Genomic DNA, 26,764 nt, shown 5'->3' with positions numbered 1-26,764 from the left:
GACCCCATGGACTGAAGCCTACCAGACTCCTCCGTCCATGGGATTTTCCAGGCAGGAGTACTGGAGTGGGGTGCCATTGCCTTCTCCGCTAAAACTTTCTTATTATGATGCCTCATCATTTCTGCTCTTTAACCTTTCAGTGAAAGATTATTTCTTTGAAAGATTGCTGCTGCTTCAGTCATGTCCGACTCTGTGCGACCCCATAGATGGCAGCCCACCAGGCTCCTCTGTCCATGGGACTTTCCAGGCATGAGTACTGGAGTGGGGTGCCATTGCCTTCTCCATTCGAAAGATTATTCTCCTGAAATTGTGTGGTTTAGAAGCCATGTAGGTTTACTGTATTTGTTTATACATCCATGCTTTTTGAATAAATCCAGTGTGTTTTATTACCAGTGATTACACTTATTAAATGTCTGTATCATACTTGTTATGTGGTTATGAATACAAAGTTTGGTTCTTACTGTGTCTTAATAAAAGCAGGGTGATAAGAGGATTTGAGAGATGGTTAGAAATTGGGGCTCACTCATGTAGGTAGTACTCTAATTTTACATAATCTCCTTATAGCTAGAGATTGTCCCTCTTTTCATAGGAATTAGGAAGGATGTAGGGGAAAAAACCCCAGAAACTTGTATATGTTAACCAATTCAAAAACTTTAAGGAGTAAATAAGATATCTTTATTTCTGCACCCAAGAGTGAGAAGTAACTTATAGGAGTCTAGAAATTTTTTTTTATAAGTCCTCATCTTCCCAAGTATTTCTAGATTCCTAAGATGGCAATTAGACTTTATTTTCACTGTAAAAACAATGGAGGAATCAATGTTTAATTTATCTGACATCAAGCAATGGATGTTTGACATAAATACATTTTCCATATATTTGTAGCCTACATCTTTAAGTGTCAGAACATGTTTATTTTAGCCATTTTATTTGTTGAAAGTAACAAAAATGTTAAACAGACTTAATGTTACATTTACAGTTGTCTTTACCAAACACTTAATGTACAGGGTTCTGTGTTATCACTGTTTCTTATCTTTTGGATATTTCTATTTCTTTAAACATACAAATGCTTTTATACAGAAGTAACTGTATACTTAATGTTCAGTTCAGTTCAGTCACTCAGTTGTGTCTGACTCTTTGCGACCCCATGGACTGCAGCACACCAGGCTTCCCTGTCCATCACCAATTCCCGGAACCTACTCAAACTCATGTCCATTGCCTCGGTGATGCCATCCAACAGTCTCATCCTCTGTCATCCCCTTTTCCTTCTGCCTTCAATCTTTCCCAGCATTAGGGTCTTTTCCAATGAGTCAGCTCTTCGCATCAGGTAGCCAAAGTATTGGAGTTTCAGCTTCAGCATCAGTCCTTCCAATGAACACCCAGGACTGATCTTCTTTAGGATGGGCTGGTTAGATCTCCTCGTAAAAGGGTATAAATGCAATGGGCCAGTGGTGCCTTTCAAATCAAGACCCTGATTAATTTTCCCAGATATTTTCATCATCGTATTCTTTTCCCCCTAAACTTCTAATGGCTCCTGTAGTCTGGCCATACTGTCTTTGTGTGTGTGTGTAAATATGGTTTATTTGTCAGTACTTTTGGTAGCATTTTTGTCAGCAAACAGCAAGTCAGTTTCCATACAGTCTTATGATTATTTCATGTCTCGCAACTTTTGTTCATGCTGTTTTTGCTTTCTGCTCAGGAATTTTGAGGAAATTACTTATCTCTGTTCTTTTCTTAGCAGCTTGTTTCTACTAGTCTCAGTGACTAGTATAATTGAATGTGTTTCCTTTGTGTTAGCAGGACTGAAACAGGTATCCTGGGAAGTCTGGGATATGTAATTTTAAACTTACTATCAAACTACAGAGGAGTTAGAGTGGATAACTTTTTTGTCACCAGTCTTACCCTTATATCTCTGCTGCTTATAGCTTACTCTTATTTTTCTATTCACCACATTTCCTAAATTGACTTTGCAAAAAACTTGTTAAATCACATGTATCTTAGTAAACTACCTAGTCCTTCTGGGCCTTGCTATACTTATCTCTAACACTGGGGAACTTAGACAAGGTGATCTCTTAAGTGCCTTTTCAAATAAAGGCTTCTGTTTATGTTCATTTATTTATTCCTTCATTAAAAATATTTATTGAATGCCTAGTGTTTGGTTGATATGATCAGCAATGTAAGAGTTTCTACTATCCGATAATAAAATAATACATATTCTTCATTATCCACGTTATGTATTACTTCGTTTGTAAAGTCTTACCTGACATTGTAGCCTTTATTATGTTGTCTTGCCCACAAATTCTTTCTGTACTTGTTAAAAAGTGTAGACATAGATTAACTTGTGTTTTGTTTAGGGATTTGATTATTTTGATTACCTAATATAATTGTGAGTACCTTGAAGAATGATACTTCTTTTATAAACATTTAATATAGTGCCTGTCACATAGTAATTGTAATCATAATGATAACTGACATTTGTAAACACTAACTTTGAGGTAGGCATTGTTTTAAGTGCTTTATATACATCTGTTCCTTTAATTCTTACAAAATGTTTATGAGATGAATGCTTTTCATCTCCATTTTTACAGATGAAGTAAAGCATACAAAGGTTAAATAAATGTCCTCAAGGTTATATTGCTGGTAAATGAAGCTGGGATATGAGCTCAGTCAGATTTCAAAATTCCATGCATTTACCCATTTTGCTGTAATGCTGAATTATATACTTGTTGAATGAATGGACTGTTTTCAATTTTAATATATATTGGTTACAGTTTTGGTATCTAGTTTCACTTTGGATAAAAGGCTAAGGATATTGCACTTTGAGGAGAATACTTTTTAAACAAGGACCAATAACTTTCTTAGCAAACTAAATATAATGAATGACTCCCACAATTAATAGTATTCAAATTATGTGCTTACACCTTGATGGATTTTAAATAGTATGTTTTTGAAAGAAAATTTATGAAGTGCATAATACTTTTAGGTGAATTATGATTTGTATTGTGTCTTGATTATTGTTTTTTGCTCATTTTCAGTTGAGTGGTGATTTTATGCAATGGCTTCAAGCCACAGTTCTTCACCAGTGCCTCAAGGAAGCAGCAGTGATGTTTTCTTTAAAAAAGAGGTAGACCCGACAAAACACATTCGACCTGTGCAGTCACTGCCAGATGTGTGTCCCAAGGAACCCACAGGTAATGCTTTTTTTTTTAAGGAATTTTATTGAGAATTTGTGATAGTTAGATAGTTAGATTAGAATAGTTAGATTCCATATACTTAAAAGAGTAAATGTGAAAACTAGGATGACATATAATTTGGAAATAAATTGATTGGGAAATTGGAATATGGTTCTTTTTATACATTTCCATAAAAGAAGTCACTTAGAGAAATTGAAAAAAAAAATTGAAGATGAGGGTACAGATTGAAAGCTCTTCAGTTAAACATAGTACAGTCAATCCTCATTATTTGCAGAGTCTACATTTGCAAATTTACCTAATTCCTAAAACTTAATTGTAACCCTCAAATCACTATTTGTGTCACTTTCGTGGTCATTTGCAGACATGCACAAAGGAGTGAAAATTTTGAATTGCCTGATGTACACGTTCCCACCTGAAATTGAACAAAGCAGCACTCTGCCTTCTTTCAGCTTTTAAGCTGTAAACACATGTCCCTTTTGTGGTCTGTTTAGTGCCACACTTCTTTGTATTTTTGCTGACGATTTTGCTGTTCAAAATGGTTTCCAAACATAGCACTTAGAAGTGCTTTCTAGTGTTTCTAAGCACAGGAGGGCTACATGAGGGAAATATGTTGTGTAAGCTTTATTCAGGTATGAGTTATAGTGGTATTAGCCATGAGTACAGTGCTAAAGACTGAACAATATTTATTAAATAAAGTGTCTTTAAACAGAAACACACACAAAATAAGATTATATGTTGATTGGATGATGAAAGTTCCAGAGATTTGTAGGAGCATAACCCAGTATTATGCATAACCCATATGGAGAAGTGAAGAAGAACTAAAGAGCCTCTTGATAAAAGCGAAAGAGGAGAGTGAAAAAGTTGGCTTAAAGCTCAACATTTAGAAAACAAAGATCATGGCATCTGGTCCCATCAGTTCAGTTCAGTCAGTTCAGTTCAGTTGCTCAGTCATGTCCGACTCTTTGTGACCCCATGAATTGCAGCACGCCAGGCCTCCCTGTCCATCACCAACTCCCGGAGTTCACTCAGACCCATGTCCATAGAGTCGGTGATGTCATTGAGCCATCTCATCCTCTGTTGTCCCCTTCTCCTCCTGCCCCCAATCCCTCCCAGCATCAGAGTCTTTTCCAATGAGTCAACTCTTTGCATGAGGTGGCCAAAGTATTGGAGTTACAGCCTCAGTATCAGTCCTTCCAATGAACACCCACGACTGGTATCTTTTAGGATGAACTGCTTGGATCTCCTTGCAGTTCAAGGGACTCACAAGAGTCTTCTCCAACACCACAGTTCAAAAGCATCAATTCTTTGGTGCTCAGCTTTCTTCGCAGTCCAACTCTCACATCCATACATGACCACTGGAAAAACCATAGCCTTGACTAGATGGACCTTTGTTGGCAAAGTAATATTTCTGCTTTTTAATATGCTGTCTAGGTTGGTCATACCTTTCCTTCCAAGGAGTAAGCGTCTTTTAATTTCATGGCTGCAATCACCATCTGCAGTGATTTTGGAGCCCGAAAAAATAAAGTCTGATACTGTTTCCACTGTTTCCTCATCTATTTGCCATGAAGTGATGGGACCAGATGCCATGATCTTCATTTTCTGAATGTTGAACTTTAAGCCAACTTTTTCACTCTCCTCTTTCACTTTCATCAAGAGGCTTTTTAGTTCCTCTTCACTTTCTGCCGTAAGGGTGGTGTCATCTGCATATCTGAGGTTATTGATCTTTCTTCCGGCAATCTTGATTCCAGCTTGTGCTTCTTCCAGCCCAGCGTTTCTCATGATGTACTCTGCATATAAGTTAAATAAGCAGGGTGACAATATACAGCCTTGACGTACTCCTTTTCCTGTTTGGAACCAGTCTGTTGTTCCATGTTCAGTTCTAACTGTTGCTTCCTGACTTGCATATAAGTTTCCCAAGAGGCAAGTCAGGTGGTCTGGTATTCCCATCTCTTTCAGAATTTTCCACAGTTTATTGTGATCCACACAGTCAAAGGCTTTGGCATAGTCAATAAAGCAGAAATAGATGTTTTTCTGGAACTCTCTTGCTTTTTCGATGATCCAGCGGATGTTGGCTATTTGATTTCTGGTTCCTCTGCCTTTTCTAAAACCAGCTTGAACATCTGGAAGTTCATGGTTCATGGCAAATAGATGGGGAAACAGTGGAAACAGTGGCTGAGTTTATTTTGGGGGGCTCCAAAATCACTGCAGATGGTGACTGCAGCCATGAAATTAAAAGACGCTTACTCCTTGGAAGGAAAGTTATGACCAACCCAGACAGTATATAAAAAGCAGAGACATTACTTTGCCAACAATGGTCCATCTAGTCAAGGCTATGGTTTTTCCTGTGGTCATGTATGGATGTGAGAATTGGACTGTGAAGAAAGCTGAGCGCCGAAGAATTGATGCTTTTGAACTGTGGTGTTGGAGAAGACTCTTGAGAGTCCCTTGGACTGCAAGGAGATCCAACCAGTCCATCCTAAAGGAGACCAATCCTGAATATTCATTGGAAGGACTGATATTGAAGCTGAAACTCCAATACTTTGGCCACCTGATGCGAAGAGCTGACTCATTTGAACAGACCCTAATGCTGGGAAAGATTGAAGGCGAGAGAAGGGGACAACAGAAGATGAGATGGTTGGAAGGCATCACTGACTCAATGGACATGAGTTTGAGTAGAATGGGAGTTGGTGACGGACAGGGAGGCCTGGTGTGCTGCAGTCCATGGGGTCACAAGGAGTCAGACACAACTGAGTGCCTGAACTGAACTGAACTGTGTATTTCCCATGGGAGCAAAGGTTCATTATTTGCTTATTACGTGTTCTAGTGACTTTATAGAACAAACCGAGTAATGAGAACCAACTGCATGTTTTTCTTTCCTCTATGGTTAATGTTACAGCAGCATTTCAGTTATCTAATTATAAACTGCAGAAAAGGATATTGGAACCTGGTCTGCCATAAAACAATAGAAAAATATGCCTACCCATGAAAAAATCGGGAGTAATAAAGAACAGAAGATATATAGTAGAAGGTAGAAGAGTTTTGATGTTGAAAAAAAAGTTTTTGAAAAAAGATAAATTTCCTTAATTGTACATTAAGGAAAGAGATTAATGAAAGACTTTCTTCACCCCACTGTTCAATTATAACCCTCAAATTTTGTATATCCTTTATCTTGTACATATTTTTCTTCCCCTTTGGCAGTTGATATTGAAAGCTGAAGGTTAAGACAATTGTTATAGAAGGGAAAGTTTAGTTGCTTTGTATAATCTAAACATCTTTTTTTCTAGAATGTATTTTCAAACATCAAACTTACTTTACAAAGTTCTCTTGTTTACTTTTTGCAGGTGATTCAAATAGTTTATGTGTTGCCCCATCTCTAGTTACAGATCAACATAGATGGACTATATATCATTCCAAAGTAAATCTCCCAGCAGCATTAAATGATCCTAGATTAGCAAAAAGAGAATCTGACTTCTTCACAAAAACATGGGGATTGGACTTTGTGGACACTGAAGTCATACCTTCATTCTACCTCCCACAGATCAGCAAGGAACATTTTACAGTATATCAACAGGAAATCTCTCAGGTAATATCTAATCTTTAAGTAATAGGTCAAAAGTGAAACATTTCTTGTTTGATTTATTCTGCCAGTTGTGAGGTAGTATCTCATTGTGGTTTTAGTTTGCTTTTCCCTGATGATTACTGATGGTGAACATCTTTTCATGTGTCTGTTGACCATTTGTGTCTTCTTCACATGGCTCCTGTGGGGTTGTGACTCAGCCAGTGGCTGTGGCCTACTGGAGGGATGGGGCTGAGTCCCCATGTGGCTGTCTGCTCAGCCTGGGGTGGGCTCAGGGCTGGGTTCCCAGTGCTAATAGACTAGAGGGAGGGTTCCAAAACGGTGCTTACCAGCACTGGTGTCATTGCAGTACAGCATGCTCCCAAAATGTCTGCTCCCATTATCTCCATTCCCTGGAGGCATCCCAGTTGCCTCCTGCCTCTTCCAAGTTTATCCAGTGAGTTTCGAGCAAGCTCCTTTCGGATAGCTGTCTATGGTTAAGTCTCAGAGCATATGAGATTTTGTAAACAGCCTTTCAGAGCAGAGTCTCTGTTCCCTATAGCTCTCCAGCTGTCCTGAACATAAGATCCTCTAGTTTTTAAAGTCACACATTCTGGAGGCTCATCTTCCCTGTGCAGGACCCTGGACTGGGGAACCTGAAGTGGGGCTCAGACCCCTTGCTCCTTGGGGAGGACCTGTGTGATTGTGATATTTCTCCCATTTTTGGGTCCCTGACCTACAGGTATGGGTCATACTTTCACCTTTCCTACCTGTGTTGTTGTGGTTTCTTTTCTGTGTCTTTAATTGTGAAAAATCTTTTCTGCCATTCTTCAGGTTCTCATTGATAGTTACTCTGTAAATAATTCTAATTGTGGTGTGTCTGTGGGAGGAGGTGAGTTCAGATTCTACTTCACCATCTTGGCCACCTCCACTAGTGGTTTTAAATGGTAAATTTTATGTTATGTATATTTCACCACAGAAGAAATAGACAAGGGATCTGAACAGGCATTTCACCAAAGAAGAGATGCAGATGGCTAGTAAGCATATGACGGAGAAGGCAATGGCACCCCACTGCAGTACTCTTGCCTGGAAAATCCTATGGATGGAGGAGCCTGGTGGGCTGCAGTCCATGGGGTCGCTGAGAGTCGGACAGGACTGAGCGACCTTACTTTCACTTTTCACTTTCATGCATTGGAGAAGGAAATGGCAATCCACTCCAGTGTTCTTGCCTGGAGAATCCCACGGATGGGGGAGCCTGGTGGGCTGCCGTCTCTGGGGTCGCACAGAGTCGGACACGACTGAAGTGACTTAGCAGCAGCAGCAGCAGTAAGCATATGAAAAGTTGTCCAATATCATCTGTCAGTCAGGAACTGCAAATTAAAATGAGGTGCCACTACATGTCTTTTAGAATGATGAAAATCCAAAAAGCTGTCAAGACCAAAAGCTGGCAAGGATGTGACTAATAGGAACTCTTATTCATTGTACGTAGGAATGTAAAATTTTACAGGCACTTTGGAAGATAGTTCTAGAATACTGCCATCAGAATTCTGAATATTACTAACCCAGCATTATTTTTCCTTACCACATTGCACTTTCCTATATGTCCTATGTATGGTATTTGAAAAGATAACAGTGTTGTTAGTGGTCATCTAATCTGAAATCAGAGTGGAGTTTCTTTCTGACTTTTTTTTTTGGACTCAGAGGATGTATTAACTAATAATCTGTCTTTCTATTTTGGGTGTGTAGGTTTTAAATTTTTCTTCCTTATTTTAAAAAAGTTGCTTAAAAAAAATTTGGCTGTGTTGGGTCTTCGTTGCAGCATTCGGGATCTTCCTTTGCAGTACATGGACGCTTCAGGGAGGCACGCAGGCTTGAGCTTCTCTTTAGTTGTGGGTGGGTGCCAGTGCGAGGGTTTCAGTAGTTGCAGCTCACAGGCTTAGGTGCTCCAAGGCATATGGGATTTTAGTTCCTCCACAGGGATTGAACCCATGTCCCCCTGTGTTAGAAGGCAGATTCTTAACCATTAGTCCACCAGGGAAGTACCCCCATTGATTTCTGTTATAAAAATAAGGGTTTTTTTAATTGACTTTTCCACTTCATTCCAAATTTATGGAGATTTTGCTGTAACTGTATAAAATGGGTAAGTATATAGACATTCATGCATCTAAGTGATATTTGGTTTATTAAGCATATTTGTTACTTGTATTTAAGTTCAAGAGGCTAGTGATTTCATATTAGAAAATTTTAGAACTTATTTGGTATATTCTGATATTTTGTTGTTAAATATTTTAATGCTTTGAATACTCATATTGCCACATAGCATTGATAATATTTATTTGTCTTTTAAATAGAGAGAAAAGATTCATGAGAGATGCAAGAATATTTGTCCTCCTAAAGATACCTTTGACAGAACTCTCTTACATACTCATGGTAAGAATATTTGCTGTTTGTAGCATAGCATAAATATTAATGAACAGAATCTTAATTTGGGGACCTTGTTAACTGTAATATCTAATTTTATTTCTAGCGAAATTTCTATAGCCTATAATCATAATCTTTTGTAGAACTGTTAAAAAGAAAAATCATGGATCTGATGGTAATGTTATCTATCCTTCAGTTCAACAAATACTTGTTTAATATTCAGGTACTTTGTACTTTGCTTGTTGCCTAAAAATACAGGAATAAGAAATAGTCTCTATCCTCATGAAGCTGATGGTTTCCTGAACAAGGTTAAGCAAACCAATTGCAGCACTGTATATTGAACAATAAGTTCAGCATGGTAATATTGTAAAGAGTTCCAACTTAGGTTTATGAAAACTCCTAGTACTGAGGATTGTCTGTGTTTTAAACTCTCAAGAAATATTTATGTGGAAAAAGGCATTCCAGGAAAGGAAACAGTTTATGCAAAGTCTTAGCATGTTCTAGACCTGCAAGAACTTAGTATGCTGGCTCTACTGGGAACCAGAAATGAGCTGAAGAAGTAGGTAGGAGTCAGATCATGAAGAACCTTGTGTATCATGCTAAGGAATTTTTCTTTTCTAAAAGTAGTGTAGAGCTCCAAAATATTTTAAATCAGACATGTTCAGAGTTATGATTATTCATTTCACTGTAAAAACAGTTGTGGATAGTAAATTTATAGATGATAAAACTGGAGGCAAGAAGAAAGTTGAAGGCTATTGCCATAATACAACTGAGGAATCATGTGTCTCTAATGGCAGTTATAATGAAGATGGAGAAAAAATTAGATCTTTAAGATATGCCTCAGAAATGGAGACACAAGTTTTGGTTGTCAATCGTTCGTTAGTAATGGAGCAAGATGGTTAAAGATGATTCCCAGATTTTTTACTTGGACAGCTGGCCAGGTGAGAGGTACAGTTTGGTGAGAGGTAATATTGGAAGAGCAGGAATCCTGGAGGAGATGGAGGGTGGTTTAATTGAAGTTTTGCGGAGAAGGAGAAGTCTGGTATTTAACCCAAAGCTCAGTAAAGAGATCTAGGCTGGAGATACCAAGTATAATAGATGTTTTCATAGACCACATGCTGGCCAATAGCATGGTAGCTGAATCCAAGGGCCTAGGTGGGATCACCTAGGAAGATGTGAGTAGTAAGGAGAAAAGAACTAATGATAGAACAGAAAGCTGTCACATTTAAATGGCAGTAGAAGATGAGGTACTTGGAGACTAAAAAGTAGTAGTCAGAGAGTAGGAGAGTCAACCAAGAGAGAGTTCCACCTTAGAAATAAAAAGTAGCTAGAATTTCAAAGAAATGTGAATGATTAGTCCACAGTGTCAGAATACTTCAGGGATAGAGCAAGTTGGCACACTGAGAAGTCTCTATGGATTTGGCGATCTGAGAGATCTTAGGGAGAACATTTAGACTGAAGTAGTGGTTTCACTTTTCACTTTCATGCATTGGAGAAGGAAATGGCAGCCCACTCCAGTGTTCTTGCCTGGAGAATCCCAGGGACGGGGGAGCCTGGTGGGCTGCCGTCTATGGGATCACAGAGTCGGACATGACTGAAGTGACTTAGCAGCAGCAGCAGCAGCAGCAGGAGCAGCAGCAGTGGTTACAGAAATGTCAATAGTGTGTGCTAAAGGAGCAGGTATAAAAGTAAGAAGTGGAGACTGCCAGTATGAATGTGACTTGAAGATCTGAGATGTAAAGTTTTGACTAGAGGGAACAGAATCCCTCTAGTTTGTTTCTACTAGTAGTTGTGGTAGAAGGATGTTTTTGCAAGGCCAGGATTAGATGAGGCAAGAGAGATATTTGCATAATCCTGAGAGTGAGTGCTTCCTGAAATTCGCACCTGAGATTCTCCTTTGCCTTAGTCTACACTAGGCCCTGGGTTTTATCTTTCTTCATCATCATCATCTTTTTTTTTTTTTTTTTTTTTTGATGGAAAAGAACTGAGCATGTTTGTATGCCAAGAGGAAAGGCCTTCTAAAAGGTTACAGGTATGGAGAGGCAGGGTAGTTGATGAAGTGAACTCAGAGAAGAGGCAGGAAAGGATGGAGTCTAAGTACAGAAAGCTGAGTTTGGAAAGGAGGGTGCCTTGTCTTGAGATCTGATTGGCAAGACGAAGATAAAGGAGGTTCATTTTCAAGAAGCTTGTAGATGATACAAATTAAGATGTCTAAGAAGAAAACTAATATGGTATTAAAAAAAACCTTGATCAAAGAAATTCTGGATGGGATGGTAGATATTTTGAACAATAAAAATAGTATTTCTGTAAGATAGTACCAAGCTTTCTGTGTCCATTTTAAAAAGATTTGAAACGTATTTAGTTGTTTTATTGCTACTATACAAGTGATAAAAATTATTTGAAACATGTCTTATTCAGCACTTTGCCTACTACTAGACATAAGGAGGTGTTTATTGAAGAAAGAAACTTTTTTTTCTCCATCTTCATTATAACTGCCATTAGAGACACATGATTCCTCAGTTGTATTATGGTGGTTATTTAGTTGTGACCTAGTATAGTGTTGAATCTGTCAAAATATATTTTATGGAAATAAAGTGAAAACAAGTTTTAAAAAATCATATTTTTCCTTTTCTTTTTAAAAATAGATAAATCCAGGACAGATCTGGAGCAAGTACCTAAGGTAACAAAGCCTGAAAAATGAGAATACAGCTTTTTAATATTTGATCTTTAATTTTGTCTTGAAAGAAACTTTCACTGGGCTGTTTTCTGATGCTTTGACCACTTTGATTTTTCTGGGACTTTGTTGCATCACTTTTATTTGCTCTGTTTTGCATTATCAGTCTCTTCTTTATCACCAAAAACTACAAGTATGTTTAAATCTCTTCATTAAAAAAAAAAATTTGATCTTATTGCATCCTCAGTTGCTCAGTCATATCTGACTCTTTGCAACCCCATGGACTGTAGCCTGCCATGCTCCTCTGTCTGTGGGATTTTTCAGGCAAGAATACTGGAGCAGGTTGCCATTTCCTCCTCCAGGGGATCTTCCAACCCAGAGACTGAATCCGCATCTCCTGCATCTCCTTCATTGGCAGGCCAATTCTTTACCACTGAGCCACCTGGGAAGCCCCCAATGATCTTATTACCCCACCAAATTATTAGAGATATTTTCTTTGTATGAAAATTTATGTAGAGGCATGTAATAGATGAATGTGTTTTTGTTTTCTGGGGAAAGAGTCCATTGCATTCGTCAGATTCTCAGAGGTCTATGATAATTGCTTTTTAGGGTGAGAAGAGACAGAAAGATGAAAGAAACAGGAAAGGGCAGTCATGTTTAAAGTTCTTTGATTTCTACAAAACAAAATTCAAACTCTGTCATTTAAGGCCCTTATTCATTTCCATCATAGTCATGCTCTTAACTTTTGCCTACTAATCTTAGAAATCCTTTATTTTTTCTTTTTTACACATTTTTTACTTCAGACTTTTTGCTGGCTTCGTGCTTTATTTGCACTGTTCCTTTAGCCTGAAAGACTTTTACCTCTTCATATCTTATCTTGTACAGTTTCTTGCTTAAATGGCAACTTGTATGAATACATTTCCCCCCAAATGAAGATCACTGGACCCTTTGCCAAACTCTCATGGCATTTTATCTAGATCCCTACTGTCCCTTTTAAGACATTTGTCACTCTTTTCCTTATAAAATATTTATGTATATGTTTTATCACATCTTTGTGGTGAAAGATCCTTGAGATTAGGATCTCTGTAATAATTTAGCTTTGTTTCCACCTTAGTGCCTAGCATAAGAATAAATCATCATAAACATGTTTTGAATTAATCAATCCTTTTAGTTATACTAGAGGGATTAGAAAATACACTCATGTCCCTAGTTCCTAGTTCGATTTCCCAATCATCAGTTAGTTCAGTTCAGTTGCTCAGTCATGTCAGACTCTTTGTGACCCCATGGACTACACAGTCCATGGAATTCTCTAGACCAGAATACTGGAGTGGGTAGCCTTTCACTTCTCCAGGGGATCTTCCCAACACAGGGATGAAACCCAGGTATCCCGCATTGCAGATGGATTCTTTACCAGCTGAGCCGCAAGGTAAGCCCCTTGTGTTTAGAGATGGGGTTAAATAAATATTGTAAAGTGTGAGGTAAATAAAGCTCTTTATACCTTTCTAAGAGAGTTTGGTCTGTCAGTCATGGGAATTCACTGAGAAATTTAAAAAGAGAACTTGATTATAATAGTTACAGTTGCATTTTAATGGTATGTCTGACGGTAGTATAGAGCATGGATTAGGGAAGGATATCGGTAAGTAGCCATTTGCTGTAATCCAGAGATAGATTTTTATATACATAGCTTGTTATGGCAACCCACTCCAGTGTTCTTGCCTGGAGAACCCCAGGGACGGGGGAGCCTGGTGGGCTGCCATCTCTGGGGTCGCACAGAGTCGGACACGACTGAAGCGACTTAGCAGCAGCAGCAGCAACAGCTTGTTATCACTTCCTTTTTCTGTATATGTCTGAGATTCAAGTTAATTATTTTAATGAAGGGGATATTAGATGTAAAGAAAATGTTTATCTAATTGAGGGAAATGCATTTTTTTATTAGATTTTTATGAAACCAGATTTTGCCTTGGACGATTCCTTAACTTTTAATTCAGTTTTACCATGGTCTCATTTTAATACTGCTGGTGGAAAAGGAAATCGTGATGCAGCTTCCTCAAAGTTGCTACAAGAAAAGGTAATTTTTATTTTTTCCATGTAGAAAACTATTTTAATCAAATGATACAATTGGGTTAGCCAAAAAATTCATTCAGGTTTTTTGTGATATCATACAGAAAAACCTGAATGAACATTTTGGCCAACCCAATATTTGTGTGTGTTCATAGTTAGTTATTTAGTAGGCACTAATTCCTTTAATTTCATCCTTATTGTTACTGATAATTTGAACCCTTTAAATCTTAACTGATAAAGTAATAGTATTTTGTTTCAATACAATACCAGTTGTTCTGTTGAAAAGGAGAAGCTTATTGTTTGAGTGCTTCTTATCCAAATCAGCAGTTGACAGAAATTCAGATGAAAGGATGTAGTAGATAATGCAATTAATTGTTTTACTTTTATTCCAAACAATATATTGGCTAATTTTATATTCTTTATGATTTAAATCACAGAAAATGAACTTTTCCTAAGAAACTATTTTTCCTCCTTTACACATAGTAATGATGATTCTTTTGAAGCAAAAATATCATAGTTAAAAATTACAGTGTTCATTTAGCTTTGCAAAGCTTTGCAAAGCCTAGCCTTTTGCATGTCTGCAGTTTTTCAAAATCTTACAATGTTCTATATTTCAGAAGTCAACACCTGAAAGTCATTTAAAATGTAAAACTTTAAACAGAACTCACATATCAAGACTCTTTTAAAACTGGAATAGGAAGTAAAGACTTTTGATCTCTGTTCTTTCCTAGCACTCAGTTTAGAACATTTCTGAAACTGACTGTGGTTCCTAAACTGAGATGAGGCATTCCGTTGTAGTCTAATGACAGCTCTTGGCAGTCTGAAAGCTTGTCTCATGTGGGCTATTCAATAAGTTGGGCCTAGTCCTCTTCAACTGAAGAAAGGGCAACTTAGGAAAGGAGAAGAAATGTGAGGAAAGAATTATGAGTATGCCTTCCTTATAGTTGAAAACGAGTTCCCCCTTTTTTTTTTTGGGCAACATTTTCATCTATGAAGGTTTTCCTTGAGTAAAAATAAATTCATAAATCTTAGGAAAAGGATAGATTTATGGACATAGACTCACTCCCAGACTTTTTTACATTCCAAGTATATCCCGTTGTATACCTTAAAAGAGAAAAACAACAGAAGCCAATAAAAATTTCATCAGTCTATACAAATACTTTTATAAATACTTTAAAAAATTGTTCCCTTTATAGAATTTTTAATAGGAAATGAATTATGAAAATATTATGTCTTTGAAAAGAATATATCAATGGAATATTGATAAATTGCAAAAATCTTTGAAACTCAAATGAAATACTTTTCTTATGCTAAATGTTAAGAGTGATTAATGGATTTTTTTTTTTTGGTAAGTTGCAAAATCAGCTTTGTTACTTTTACATTTTGTTTCCTTCTCATTCTGCTCTCTTCTTAGAAAAGGAATGGAAAACAGGAATGGAAGACAGGATTCAAGCTTACTATATGATTGATGACAATTGTTTTATCTTGCTAGTTTTAAAGAGGGGATGCTAGCAAGGATTAGAGAAATTTATATCTTATTGTAGTGCTGCTATCCAAAGTTGTGTTCTGCGATGAGATTAATGAGTTTGGTTTAGAATGTAAATCATTGTACTGTTTCCTTCATTAAGAAAGTCTTTCTATGAAAAATTCTAGCCAAGTTCCTCTTTTCGTCTTGGACCTCTTGAACAGTTCACAAACTGGCAGCAGCATATGGACTGCATTCCGAGTAGCACTGTTCTAAAAGAGTTACTCGTTCTCCATTTTCTGAAAATTGAGTTACTTTAGTTTGTGATGTAACTAAGTACTTTCATCTCCTTATTGCTTTTTAGGTAAATAAATGAGCAGTCATTGAAGATAAAAAGAACAACAGCAAAAGAGTATAAATGCAAGAGATTTAAACTATAAAACAATGTCTTGTTTGTAACCTATTTATGAATATATTATTGAAGGAGCCTTATTGAAGATATGCATCATCCTGCATAGTTTTAAGGAAACAAGCTTGGTGACCAAATAATCTCCTAATTTTATGAGTCCTAAATGTAGAAAGCCCATTAACCCTTTAACACTGTGAATTCTTCTGAGATACTCAGAGATAATTCTTGAAGTTTGAGCTATGGGTTGAAGACTCTAAAAGTAAAAAAGTGAGAGACAAATAGAAAGATAATGTAGCCAAAAAAAGACATATGCAGTTTTGAAGGAAGAAAAGACAACTCAAATTTTAGGAGTCTATATTTGAAATTAGAAATCATTTTTAATATATGTTACTCTAGGAATTAATTTTGATAGTGTTACCAATAAAATATATATGAATTAATTGTTTGAGGCTTCTATCAATTATTTAAGAGGAAAGCACATTGGAAATAACCTGGATTTTATGAATTGATAAAAGAATAATTGCTGAAATGTAAAATAAACAGCCCTGGGGAAAAAAAAGATCCAAATGAATTCTGGTACATTCTACAATTAGTGACTTGATCACTAATCTGTCTTTCATGAATTCTGTAGTGTTTTCAGGCAGCGTGGTGCAGTAGAAAGAACTTCAGTTTTTGAGTTAGACAAACCTGAAATCAAATTTCAGTTTTTCTGCTTACTAATTATATGACTTTATTCAAGTAATTTAAAGTTTCTAAACCTTAGTATCTTCATCTGTAAAAGAAAATAATAATAAAACCTATATTCTAAGACTGTTGAAATTAGTAAATTATATATGTATAAAATACCAGTTCCTGATACATAGAAGGAAGAAGTCAATAAATAATAACCTATAATTATCTTTCAGTCAGATAAATGACTTGATATTGGTGATAATGATGATGTGTAGAGGTTAAGAAAATCAATATTCTCTCTCTCTCAGATCTTAGAACTTCTGAAACTAGCTTATACTCTGAGGTGACTGTGGGGTACTTTTACTTTCTAGAAAGTAGTTGGTGTTTGGAGGGCAGTAGTGGCAGGAGCAGAGGAAGAAGGTAAATCACCTACTGTGATTTTGTCTTACATTTATTAATCTTTGGGCTCTACCTTTCATCACCTTTCTATTTTGTGTGCCTAATAGCAAGCATCATATAATCTAATGGTTCACACAATGGGATTTAACATTTGGATAGTTAAAATATACTTATAATTCTATGATTTTTTTTTTTCTTTCCTCTTAAGCTGAGCCATTATCTGGATATTGTGGAAGTAAACATTGCTCACCAGATCTCTTTACGTTCAGAAGCATTTTTTCATGCAATGACCTCTCAACACGAATTGCAGGACTACCTCAAGAAAACTTCCCAGGCTGTAAAAATGCTTCGAGATAAAATTGCACAGATTGATAAAGTAATGTGTGAAGGATCACTACACATTTTAAGACTGGCACTTACCAGAAATAATTGTGTTAAAGTATACAATAAACTGAAGTTAATGGCCACTGTACACCAGACTCAGCCTACAGTACAGGTGTTGTTATCTACTTCTGAATTTGTTGGAGCATTGGACTTAATAGCAACAACACAAGAGGTTCTACAGCAAGAACTTCAGGGCATTCATAGCTTCCGGTACGTCCATTAAGTAAGCCATTAGAAATAGTGTTAAATTTTCAAAGGATAAATTTTAGTGTGTAATGAAAACTGAAAAAGTATGAGTGTATTTAGAATTACATGGGTATTTTTTTCTTCTAGATTGACCTGTTTAATATTATCATTCTAAAATTTTAGTCTTACTAAAATAAAATCTTAAGGACCAATATTTACACAGATATTTGAATCAGTTCAGTTCAGTTGCTCAGTCGTGTCCAACTCTTTGCGACCCCATGAACCTCAGCATGCCAGGCCTCCCTGTTCATCACCAACTCCCAGAGTTTACCCAAACTCATGTCCACTGAGTTGGTGATGCCATCCAACCACCTCATCCTCTGTTGTCCCCTTCTCCTCCCGCCTTCAGTCTTTCCCAACATCAGGGTCTTTTCAAATGAGGCAGCTCTTCGCATCAGGTGGCCAAAATATTGGAGTTTCATCTTCAACATCAGTCCTTCCAATGAACACCCAGAACTGATTTCCTTAAGGATGGACTGGTTGGATCTTCTTGCAGTCCAAGGGACTCTCAAGAGTCTTCTCCAATACCACAGTTCAAAAGCATCAATTCTTCAGTGCTCAGCTTTCTTTATAGTCCAACTCTCACATCCATACATGACTACTGGAAAACCATAGCCTTGACTAGATGGACCTTCGTTGGCAAAGTAATGTCTCTGCTTTTTAATATGCTGTCTAGGTTGCTCATAACTTTTCTTCCAAGGAGTAAACATCTTTTAATTTCATGGCTGCAGTCAGCATCTGCAGTGATTTTGGAGCCCCCCAAAATAAGTCAGCCACTGTTTCCACTGTTTCCCCATCTATTTCCCATGAAGTGAAGGGACCGGATGCCATGATCTTTGTTTTCTGAATGTTGAGCTTTAAGCCAACTTTTTCACTCTCCTCTTTCACTTTCATCAAGAGGCTCTTTAGTTCCTCTTCACTTTCTGCCATAAGTGTAGTGTCATCTGCATATCTGAGGTTATTGATATTTCTCCCGGCATTCTTGATTCCAGCTTGTGCTTCATCCAGCCCAGCGTTTCTCATGATATACTCTGCATATTAGTTAAATAAGCAGGGTGACAGTATACAGCCTTGATGTACTCCTTTTCCTATTTGGAACCAGTCTGTTGTTCCATGTCCAGTTCTAACTGTTGCTTCCTGACCTACATCCAGATTTCTCAAGAGGCAGGTCAGGTGGTCTGATGAACAATGGAGGGAGGTTTGTGACATTGTACAGGAGATAGGGATCAAGACCATCCCCAAGAAAAAGAAATGCAAAAAAGCAAAATGGCTGTCTGAGGAGGCCTTGCATATAGCTGTGAAAAGAAGAGAAGCAAAAAGCAAAGGAGAAAGGGAAAGATATACCCATTTGAATGCAGAGTTCCAAAGAATGGCAAGGAGAGATAAGAAAGCCTTCCTCAGAGATCAGTGCAAAGAAATAGAGGAAAACAATAGAATGGGAAAGACTAGGGATCTGTTCAAGAAAATTAAGAGATAGCAAGGGAATATTTCATGCAAAGATGGGCTCGATAAAGGACAGAAATGGTATGGACCTAACAGAAGCAGAAGATATTATTGAAGAGGTGACAAGAATACACAGAAGAACTGTACAAAAGAGATCTTCACGACCCAGATAATCACGATGATGTGATCACTCACCGAGAGCCAGACATCCTGGAATGTGAAGTCAAGTGGACCTTAGGAAGCATCACTACGAACAAAGCTAGTGGAGATGATGGAATTCCAGTTGAGCTATTTCAGATCCTGAAAGACGATGCTGTGAAAGTGCTGCACTCAATATGCAGCCAATTTGGAAAACTCAGCACTGGCCACAGGACTGGAAAAGGTCATTCATTCCAATCCCAAAGAAAGGCAATGCCAAAGAATGCTCAAACTACCGCACAGTTGCACTTATCTCACATGCTAGTAAAGTAATGCTCAAAATTCTCCAAGTCAGGGTTCAACGATACGCGAACTGTGAACTTCCAGATGTTCAAGCTGGTTTTAGAAAAGGCAGAGGAACCAGAGACCAAATTGCCAACATTCGCTGGATCATTGAAAAAGCAAGCGAGTTCCAGAAAAACAGTTATTTCTGCTTTATTGACTATGCCAAAACCTTTGACTGTGTGGATCACAATAACCTGTGGAAAATTCTGAAAGAGATATTTGGATAAAGAAGTAAAATTAAATTCTCTAGTAGATGAAATTGATAAAGGGCCAGTAACAACTTTGAAACTGATAACATTTTGAAAATGTTGAAACAGCTTTGTGTCAAAGTAGAGAAAGTGGAAAAAGGAATACCACTTCATTTTAAAAGCTATTGAGTAAGTTTTAAATTAGATAATTATTAAAACTCATTTTTCATTGTAGTCTATCACATTGCAAAAAATTTCACATGATGATGGAAGATACCCAATTTCTTTTGAGGCTTTATTTTGAAAATACCTTTAAAATTAGGGTTTTAGTTATTTTATGTGTGATCATGTCAGATATTTAATTTACAGATCAGACCAGTTATAAGTCATCAAAATTTCTTGATATATTCTGAAAACCTTCAGAATATATTACATTATAGAGCACATCTTCCATAAAACTTCTCTGTAGTCACTCAGTAGTGTAAGATTTAGGTGGGTTTCCCAGCAGATAGGACTTCAACAAGGACTTTGCAGGCCTGCTTAACTGAATGAAATCTTCAATATGGGCTTCCTTGGTGGCTCAGCTGGTAAAGAATCAGCCTGCAATGCAGGAGACCATGGTTTGATTCCTGGGAGGTATAGGCTACCTACTCCAGTATTCTTGGGCTTCCCTGATGTCTCAGACGGTAAAGAATCTGTCTGCAATGTGGGAGACCTGGGTTCGATTCCTGGGTTGGGAAGATCCTCTGGAGAAGTGAACGGCTACCCACTCCAGCATTCTGACCTGGGGATTTCCATGGACAGAGGAGCCTGGCAGGCTACAGTCCATGGGGTCAGAAAGAGTCAGACACAACTGAGCGACTTTCACTTTATCTTAAATATAAAATTATTTTAATTGAATTATAAGTTCTTACTAAGAGTGTGTAATTGGAATATTTATTTAGAAAGCACTTTAAAAAAAATTGGCCCAAATTTAATTATGCAAGTGAATGATTCATTTATTTTAGAAATGGTAATTGATCATCTGTTAAATGAGAGACACCTGGCAGAATGCTGGGACTATAGCCATGAACAAAGCAGAGATGCTTCCTATTCTGTTTCTGAAATTTATTTGTCAGTAGGGATACAGAAATTACTAGGTAGTTATGATACAGTGCAGTACAGTATGATGATGAGTGTACAGATTGCTATGGAGTTTAACCTTAGGGGAAAAACCTCCAAACATTTATGTTTACAGAAGTTTGGATTACAGATCTCTTTGAAAATGTATTTTAAGCTGTGGTCAGACCTTCTTTCCATAAAAGTATACCTGTACATAATATTTTGCAATCAGTTTTGGGTGGTTTGTAGTCCTTTGAAGTCTACTTTGAATTTCTCAGCATGGGAACCCAGGGTGACTAAATGATTTTTCAGTTCAGTTCAGTTCAGTTGCTCAGTCGTGTCCGACTCTTTGCGACCCCATGAATCGCAGCACGCCAGGCCTCCCTGTCCATCACCAACTCCTGGAGTTTCCCCTTTACCTCTGAAATTTTAAATATTTCTCTCTTAAATGTGTGCATGGAATATATTTTTTAAATTAATAATTTTGTCAGTATTTTAGCAAGATGGACTTCTGTAATAACAGAAGCTGTTTTTCATTTGTCACTACTATATAATTAAAATGTTGATGAATATTAGCAAATGATTCTACAAAGTAGAATGCTTCATCCTCTGAACAGAGAAATAGAAACAAAGATTAAATGCTTGCCTGCTGAATGCAAATTCTGAAACTATTCTAATTTTTACTCCAAAGGTCATGCAGTTTATTTCATTTTCTTGACTCATAAGTTTATGCTCAATAATATTGATTAAAAGTATAGTTATCCAAAGCTATTTGGAAAATATTTAAGAACAGGGTTGAATATTTATTCCTAGTAGATTATGATTTATTGGAAGGCAAAGTGAAAATTTTATAATCTTGTAATCATCTTGAGCTGGAACGCAAGGAAGAGTTTACCTTTATTTTCAGGCTCACTTTTTTGGTTTGTATCTTAACTCAGAGGACAAAATATTCTTCATAAAAAAGGGCATATAATTTTTTAAAGACTTTCAAATATTCTAGTTGTCTACCTTTTGCTCATGTATCTTTCTAATATTTTTTAAGACCTACACTTTTATAAAGAGCATTTATTCTTCACATAAAATATATATGAAAATATATTTGATCCTTGATATATTGCAGGTTTTGTGTAGAAAAGATTTAGTTATGTTGAAATTCAGGGGTATAATGTTATTTGCTCTGTCTTATTGTAAAGGTTTATGTAGAACCTCTTCTCAGTTTTCACCATTGTTAGTTTTTTTTGTTACTACTTAATACCAGCACCACTATAAAATCCAAGAACATTTTTTGAATACTTTGGTATTCTGTACAAAATACTATGCTAAGAATATTGTATGTATTGATATTATTTGACGCCACTCCCCACTCCAGAAAACCCCTCTGAGATAGTCTTGCCTCATTTTAATAGATAAGAAAGATAAAGCATTGAAAATCTTAGATAACTTGTTGCAAGTTATACAAATAACTTGTTCCAAGTCATAGAGCACATTATAAAACAGTAGAGTCAAAATTCAGTCAAGATCTCATTGGGCCCAAGAATTATGTATACTTTTTAATATATTTCATTGAGGTTTTATAGGATCTCAAATAGATCACTCTGAACATCAGTGTTAATTTTCTAGTGCAAGGGGTGTTAAACTGTGGGCAATTTACAGATTTGCCAAGTGAGAAACCTACCATAGTAATAGATTTTAGGATAAAAATTAATGCAACTAGTTTTTCTAGTTGTTTGCCGTCGCCTTTTTCTTTTTGAAAGAAAAGGTGGGAAACATTCAGAGTTAATTACAGGTTCCAGTTTACTGTAACATGATTTTATTGATCAGAGAGGCCACCTTAGGATTCCACTTAAGGGATTTTTATTGTTGGAAGTATTAAAAGGTATTTAATATCTTGTTTGCTCCTGATATGGTCTTACATAATTTAGATTTTCAAAACATTGTAATATAAAAAATCCACATTGTATGCTCTGAGATGAAGTCAAAACAACAAATTATCTGCTATTTGATGAAAATAGTATTACTGCTGGGTTTATTGTTATGGAAGTTTTTCTGATAAAAGCAGCACAGAAGTCATTGTTGTGAACCCACAGCTTAGTAGAAGAGTTGAATTCATGGACAAATTGAGGCATATTAAAGTAGCAAGTATTAGAATTGCTCTGATTTATTTAGCTGGATATATGGACCTGTGTATGTTTTTAGAAAGGTATTTTTAGTTACTGGTCATTTCAGTATATTTCTTCCGCCACTCTTAATTACTGCATGTGATTATTAGAATGTTGTTGTTGCTTTTGTTGTTCAGTCGTGTCCAACTCTGTGATCTCATGGACTGCATCATGCCAGGCTCCTCTGTCTTCCACTGTCTCCTGGAGTTTGCTCAAATTCATGTCCATTAAGTTGGTGATGCTGTCTAACCATCTCATCCTCTGCTGCCCACTTCTTCTCATACTTTTAAAAAGAACTGTTAACGGATCTATCTTTAAATATTTTTGGTAAGGTTAATAATGTTCAGTACAATTTCATCTATTGATAAAGTAGTCAAAAATATTGTAAACACAGAGCAAGGACGAAAAGGTGAATCTTATAAAACCTATAATTCTAGAAGTTTTGTTTAAGGATTCACATAAATCTTTTAACATATGTTATCTTATACCTGTGAGTACGTAATAAATATTATTTGATACTAGTATTGAAATTCATATCTGTTCTTTAAAATTAAGATGCATAGAAATGAAAGTACTTAGTTATTTTCAATAGTATCTGAGGTTGAATAGAACCTCACATTTAAATTATTATGCTGAATATCACTAGATGCAGTCCTCTGGACTTCTACCATAATTATTTGTTGGGATTTGCTGAGGACTGCTTATACCTGAAGGTAACACATACTTGAGTGGTAACCTCTAGTCTACATTCAAAAGGAATTTATGATCTTTATAAAAATTGAGAACCAAGCATTGTTAAAGTTCTGTGTGGATTTATATCCTACCCTATTACTACTTTTTAAAAAGCTTGTTGAAAACTGAAACATACACAAAAATAGAGGAAATTATATGAAGAGTTGTATGAAGCTGGGTAAACTGCATAAGACCTGTGAATTATCAGCTCATGGCCAACTTTGTTTTCTCCATATTCCTCCCCGATTCTTGGATTATTTTGAAACAAATCCAAAATATCATTTCATTTCATCCATAGGTATTCCATTATGTATCTTTGAAAGATAAGGATCTTTAAAAACATAATTCTAATATCATTTATAGTTTCAAATAGTCAGTGTTCAAATTTTCCTACTTCTCGAAATTCTTTTCATAGTGTATTTGTTGAAATAGGTCCAAAATATAACTATATTACAAATGATTGATATATTTCAAGTGTCTTTTGATATTGTTCTCCATTCTTCTCATTTTTCCCCTTTCAAAATATTTATTGAAGAAATTATCTTTGTAGTGCTTCTCACAGTCTGGATTTTGCCAACTTCATCCACATGTTTATTAGCAGGTTTCCTTTGCCTATACTTTCTATAAGCTTATAGTTAGATTTAAAGGCTTGATCAGGTTTAAGTTTTTCTTAGAAATCATATATCTGGTTGTCTCTTTTTATGATATTAGCAGCCATTTGATGATCATTGCCTAGATTTATCATCTCATTGTGGGTTGCAAATCATGATATTCTAATTCTAAACTTCCTTATTCATTTATTAATGGAATATTTCTGTAAAGCCATGTTTCTCCATAACAATTATTTGTTAATTCTGAGGACAGTTCTTACAAGGAATAGGCAAGATAAATTCTAGGTTCTTTTCCTTTATCTGGCAGTTTATGAAATAACGAATTGAAAATCTCAGTTCAGTTCAGTTCAGTAGCTCAGTTGTGTCCGACTCTTTGCGACCCCATGAATCACAGCACGCCAGGCCTCCCTGTCCATCACCAACTCCCGGAGTTCACTCAAATTCACGTCCATCAAGTCAGTGATGCCATCCAGCCATCTCATCCTCTGTCGTCCCCTTTTCCTCCTGCCCCCAATCCCTCCCAGCATCAGAGTTTTTTCCAACGAGTCAACTCTTCGCATGAGGTGGCCAAAATGCTGGAGTTTCAGCTTTAGCATCATTCCTTTCAAAGAAATCCCAGGGATGATCTCCTTTAGAATGGACTGGTTGGATTTCCTTGCAGCCGAAGGGACTCTCAAGAGTCTTCTCCAACACCACAGTTCAAAAGCATCAATTCTTCGGTGCTCAGCTTTCTTCACAGTCCAAATCTCACATCCATACATGACCATAGGAAAAACCATAGCCTTTACTAGACGGACCTTTGTTAGCAAAGTAATGTCTCTGCTTTTGAATATACTATCTAGGTTGGTCATAACTTTCCGTCCAAGGAGTAAGTGTCTTTTAATTTCATGGCTGCAGTCACCATCTGCAGTGATTTTGGAGCCCCCAAAAATAAAGTCTGACACTGTTTCCACTGTTTCCCCATCTATTTCCCATGTAGTGATAGGACCGGATGCCATGATCTTTGTTTTCTAAATGTTGAGCTTTAAGCCAACTTTTTCACTCTTCCCTTTCACTTTCTTCAAGAGGCTCTTTAGTTCCTCTTCACTTTCTGCCATAAGGGTGGTGTCATCTGCATATCTGAGGTTATTGATATTTTCCCGACAGTCTTGATTCCAGCTTGTGCTTCTTCCAGCCCAGCGTTTCTCATGATGTGCTCTGCATATAAGTTAAGTAAGCAGGGTGACAATATACAGCCTTGATGTACTCCTTTTCCTATTTGGAACCAGTCTGTTGTTCCATGTCCAGTTCTAACTGTTGCTTCCTGACCTGCATACAGATTTCTCAAGAGGCAGGTCAGGTGGTCTGGTATTCCCATCTCTTTCAGAATTTCCCACAGTTTATTGTGATCCACACAGTCAAAGGCTTTGGCATAGTCAGTAAAGCAGAAAGAGATGTTTTTCTGGAACTCTCTTGCTTTTTCCATGATCCAGCCTAGCATCTTCCAAATGTTTTATAAGCACATGGTTTTATAAATGTTTAAAGTATCAATGTTTTTTGTCTTTTTTTTTAAACTTTATTTATTGGCTGTGCTGAGTCTTTGTTACTGAGTGGGTTTTCTCTAGTTGTGAGTGGGGACTACTCTTCGTTGTGGTATGTGAGCTGCTCGTTGCTGTGGCTTCTCTTGTGAAGCATAGGATCTAGGACTCATGGGCTTCTGTAGCTGTTGCTCCCGGGCTCTAGAGCAGGCTCATGTTTGTTGCTTACAGGCTTAGTTCTTCTGTGGCATGTGGGATCCTCTTGGATCAGGGATTAAACCCATGTCTCCTGCACTGGCAAGAGGGTTCTTTACCATTGTGACACCAAGGAAGCCCCAAGTTTTTTCCTTTTAAAAATTTTCATTGGTATTCATTTTGTTCTTATATAGGAACCTCCTCAAATCCTTTTGATTCTTTGAGTAGTTGTTGATGGTTTTCTTACTTCATGTTATGTCGGGATATTCATGTTACACTTTTATGTTCCAGATTTGCAAACTGCCATTTCTCTAAGGAGCCCTAGTTTTTTTAGTAGGAAATGGTACTTAGAAATTATAGTCTAGGTGTTCCTTGTAGCAAGGTGTTCCTTGCTACACCTCTGATCAAAGGCTGATTGGTCATGATTGCCAAGCCTTTTTAGTGGGTAGAGCTAGAAAATAAAATTTCCTTTTTAAAGAAAAAATATGAGTTTGTTCTAGGAATGTTCCAGGATAGTTCTACTGTGTACTGATAAATTTAGGACTGTAGAGTTTTTGTTTCTTCAAGTTTGCATATATATTTACCTTTCCAGCAGGCTAAAAACTGTGCTTCCTTATGACACCAACAAAATTACTCATTTGTTTTATCCAACAATATACATAGAATCGGAGAAGGCAATGGCAACCCACTCCAGTACTCTTGCCTGGAAAATCCCATGGATGGAGGGGCCTGGTGGGCTGCAGTCCATGGGGTCACTAGGAGTCAAACACGACTGAGTGACTTCACTTTCACTTTTCACTTTCATGCACTGGAGAAGGAAATGGCAACCCACTCCAGTGTTCTTGCCTGGAGAATCC

The 26,764-nt window shown here is 36.9% G+C and overlaps 1 protein-coding gene across 7 annotated transcripts in view; it reads left to right on the top strand.

The window, feature by feature from the left end:
- The window catches only part of VPS54 (VPS54 subunit of GARP complex), a 144,486-nt gene that overhangs the window by 66,427 nt on the left and 51,295 nt on the right, over positions 1 to 26,764 (top strand). For 6 of the 7 annotated variants that reach the window (XR_008700417.1, XR_008700418.1, XM_055540451.1 and 3 more), the window contains exons 2-7: positions 3,033 to 3,188; positions 6,533 to 6,774; positions 9,099 to 9,177; positions 11,814 to 11,848; positions 13,779 to 13,910; positions 17,057 to 17,442. Coding sequence is in view for 5 of the 7 variants with exons in the window: in XM_055540451.1 (XP_055396426.1) it covers positions 3,053 to 3,188; positions 6,533 to 6,774; positions 9,099 to 9,177; positions 11,814 to 11,848; positions 13,779 to 13,910; positions 17,057 to 17,442 (1,010 nt within the window). In the remaining 2 variants the exon portion in view is untranslated. The remainder of the gene's footprint in view (positions 1 to 3,032; positions 3,189 to 6,532; positions 6,775 to 9,098; positions 9,178 to 11,813; positions 11,849 to 13,778; positions 13,911 to 17,056; positions 17,443 to 26,764) is intronic. The other variant, XM_055540453.1, reaches the window with a different exon arrangement.

The sequence above is a fragment of the Bubalus kerabau genome, chromosome 11, assembly GCF_029407905.1.
Source record: "Bubalus kerabau isolate K-KA32 ecotype Philippines breed swamp buffalo chromosome 11, PCC_UOA_SB_1v2, whole genome shotgun sequence".
Taxonomy (NCBI): Eukaryota; Metazoa; Chordata; class Mammalia; order Artiodactyla; family Bovidae; genus Bubalus; species Bubalus kerabau.
Note: the sequence above shows the minus strand (reverse complement) of the source record. Positions and strands in the feature narration are given on the sequence as shown.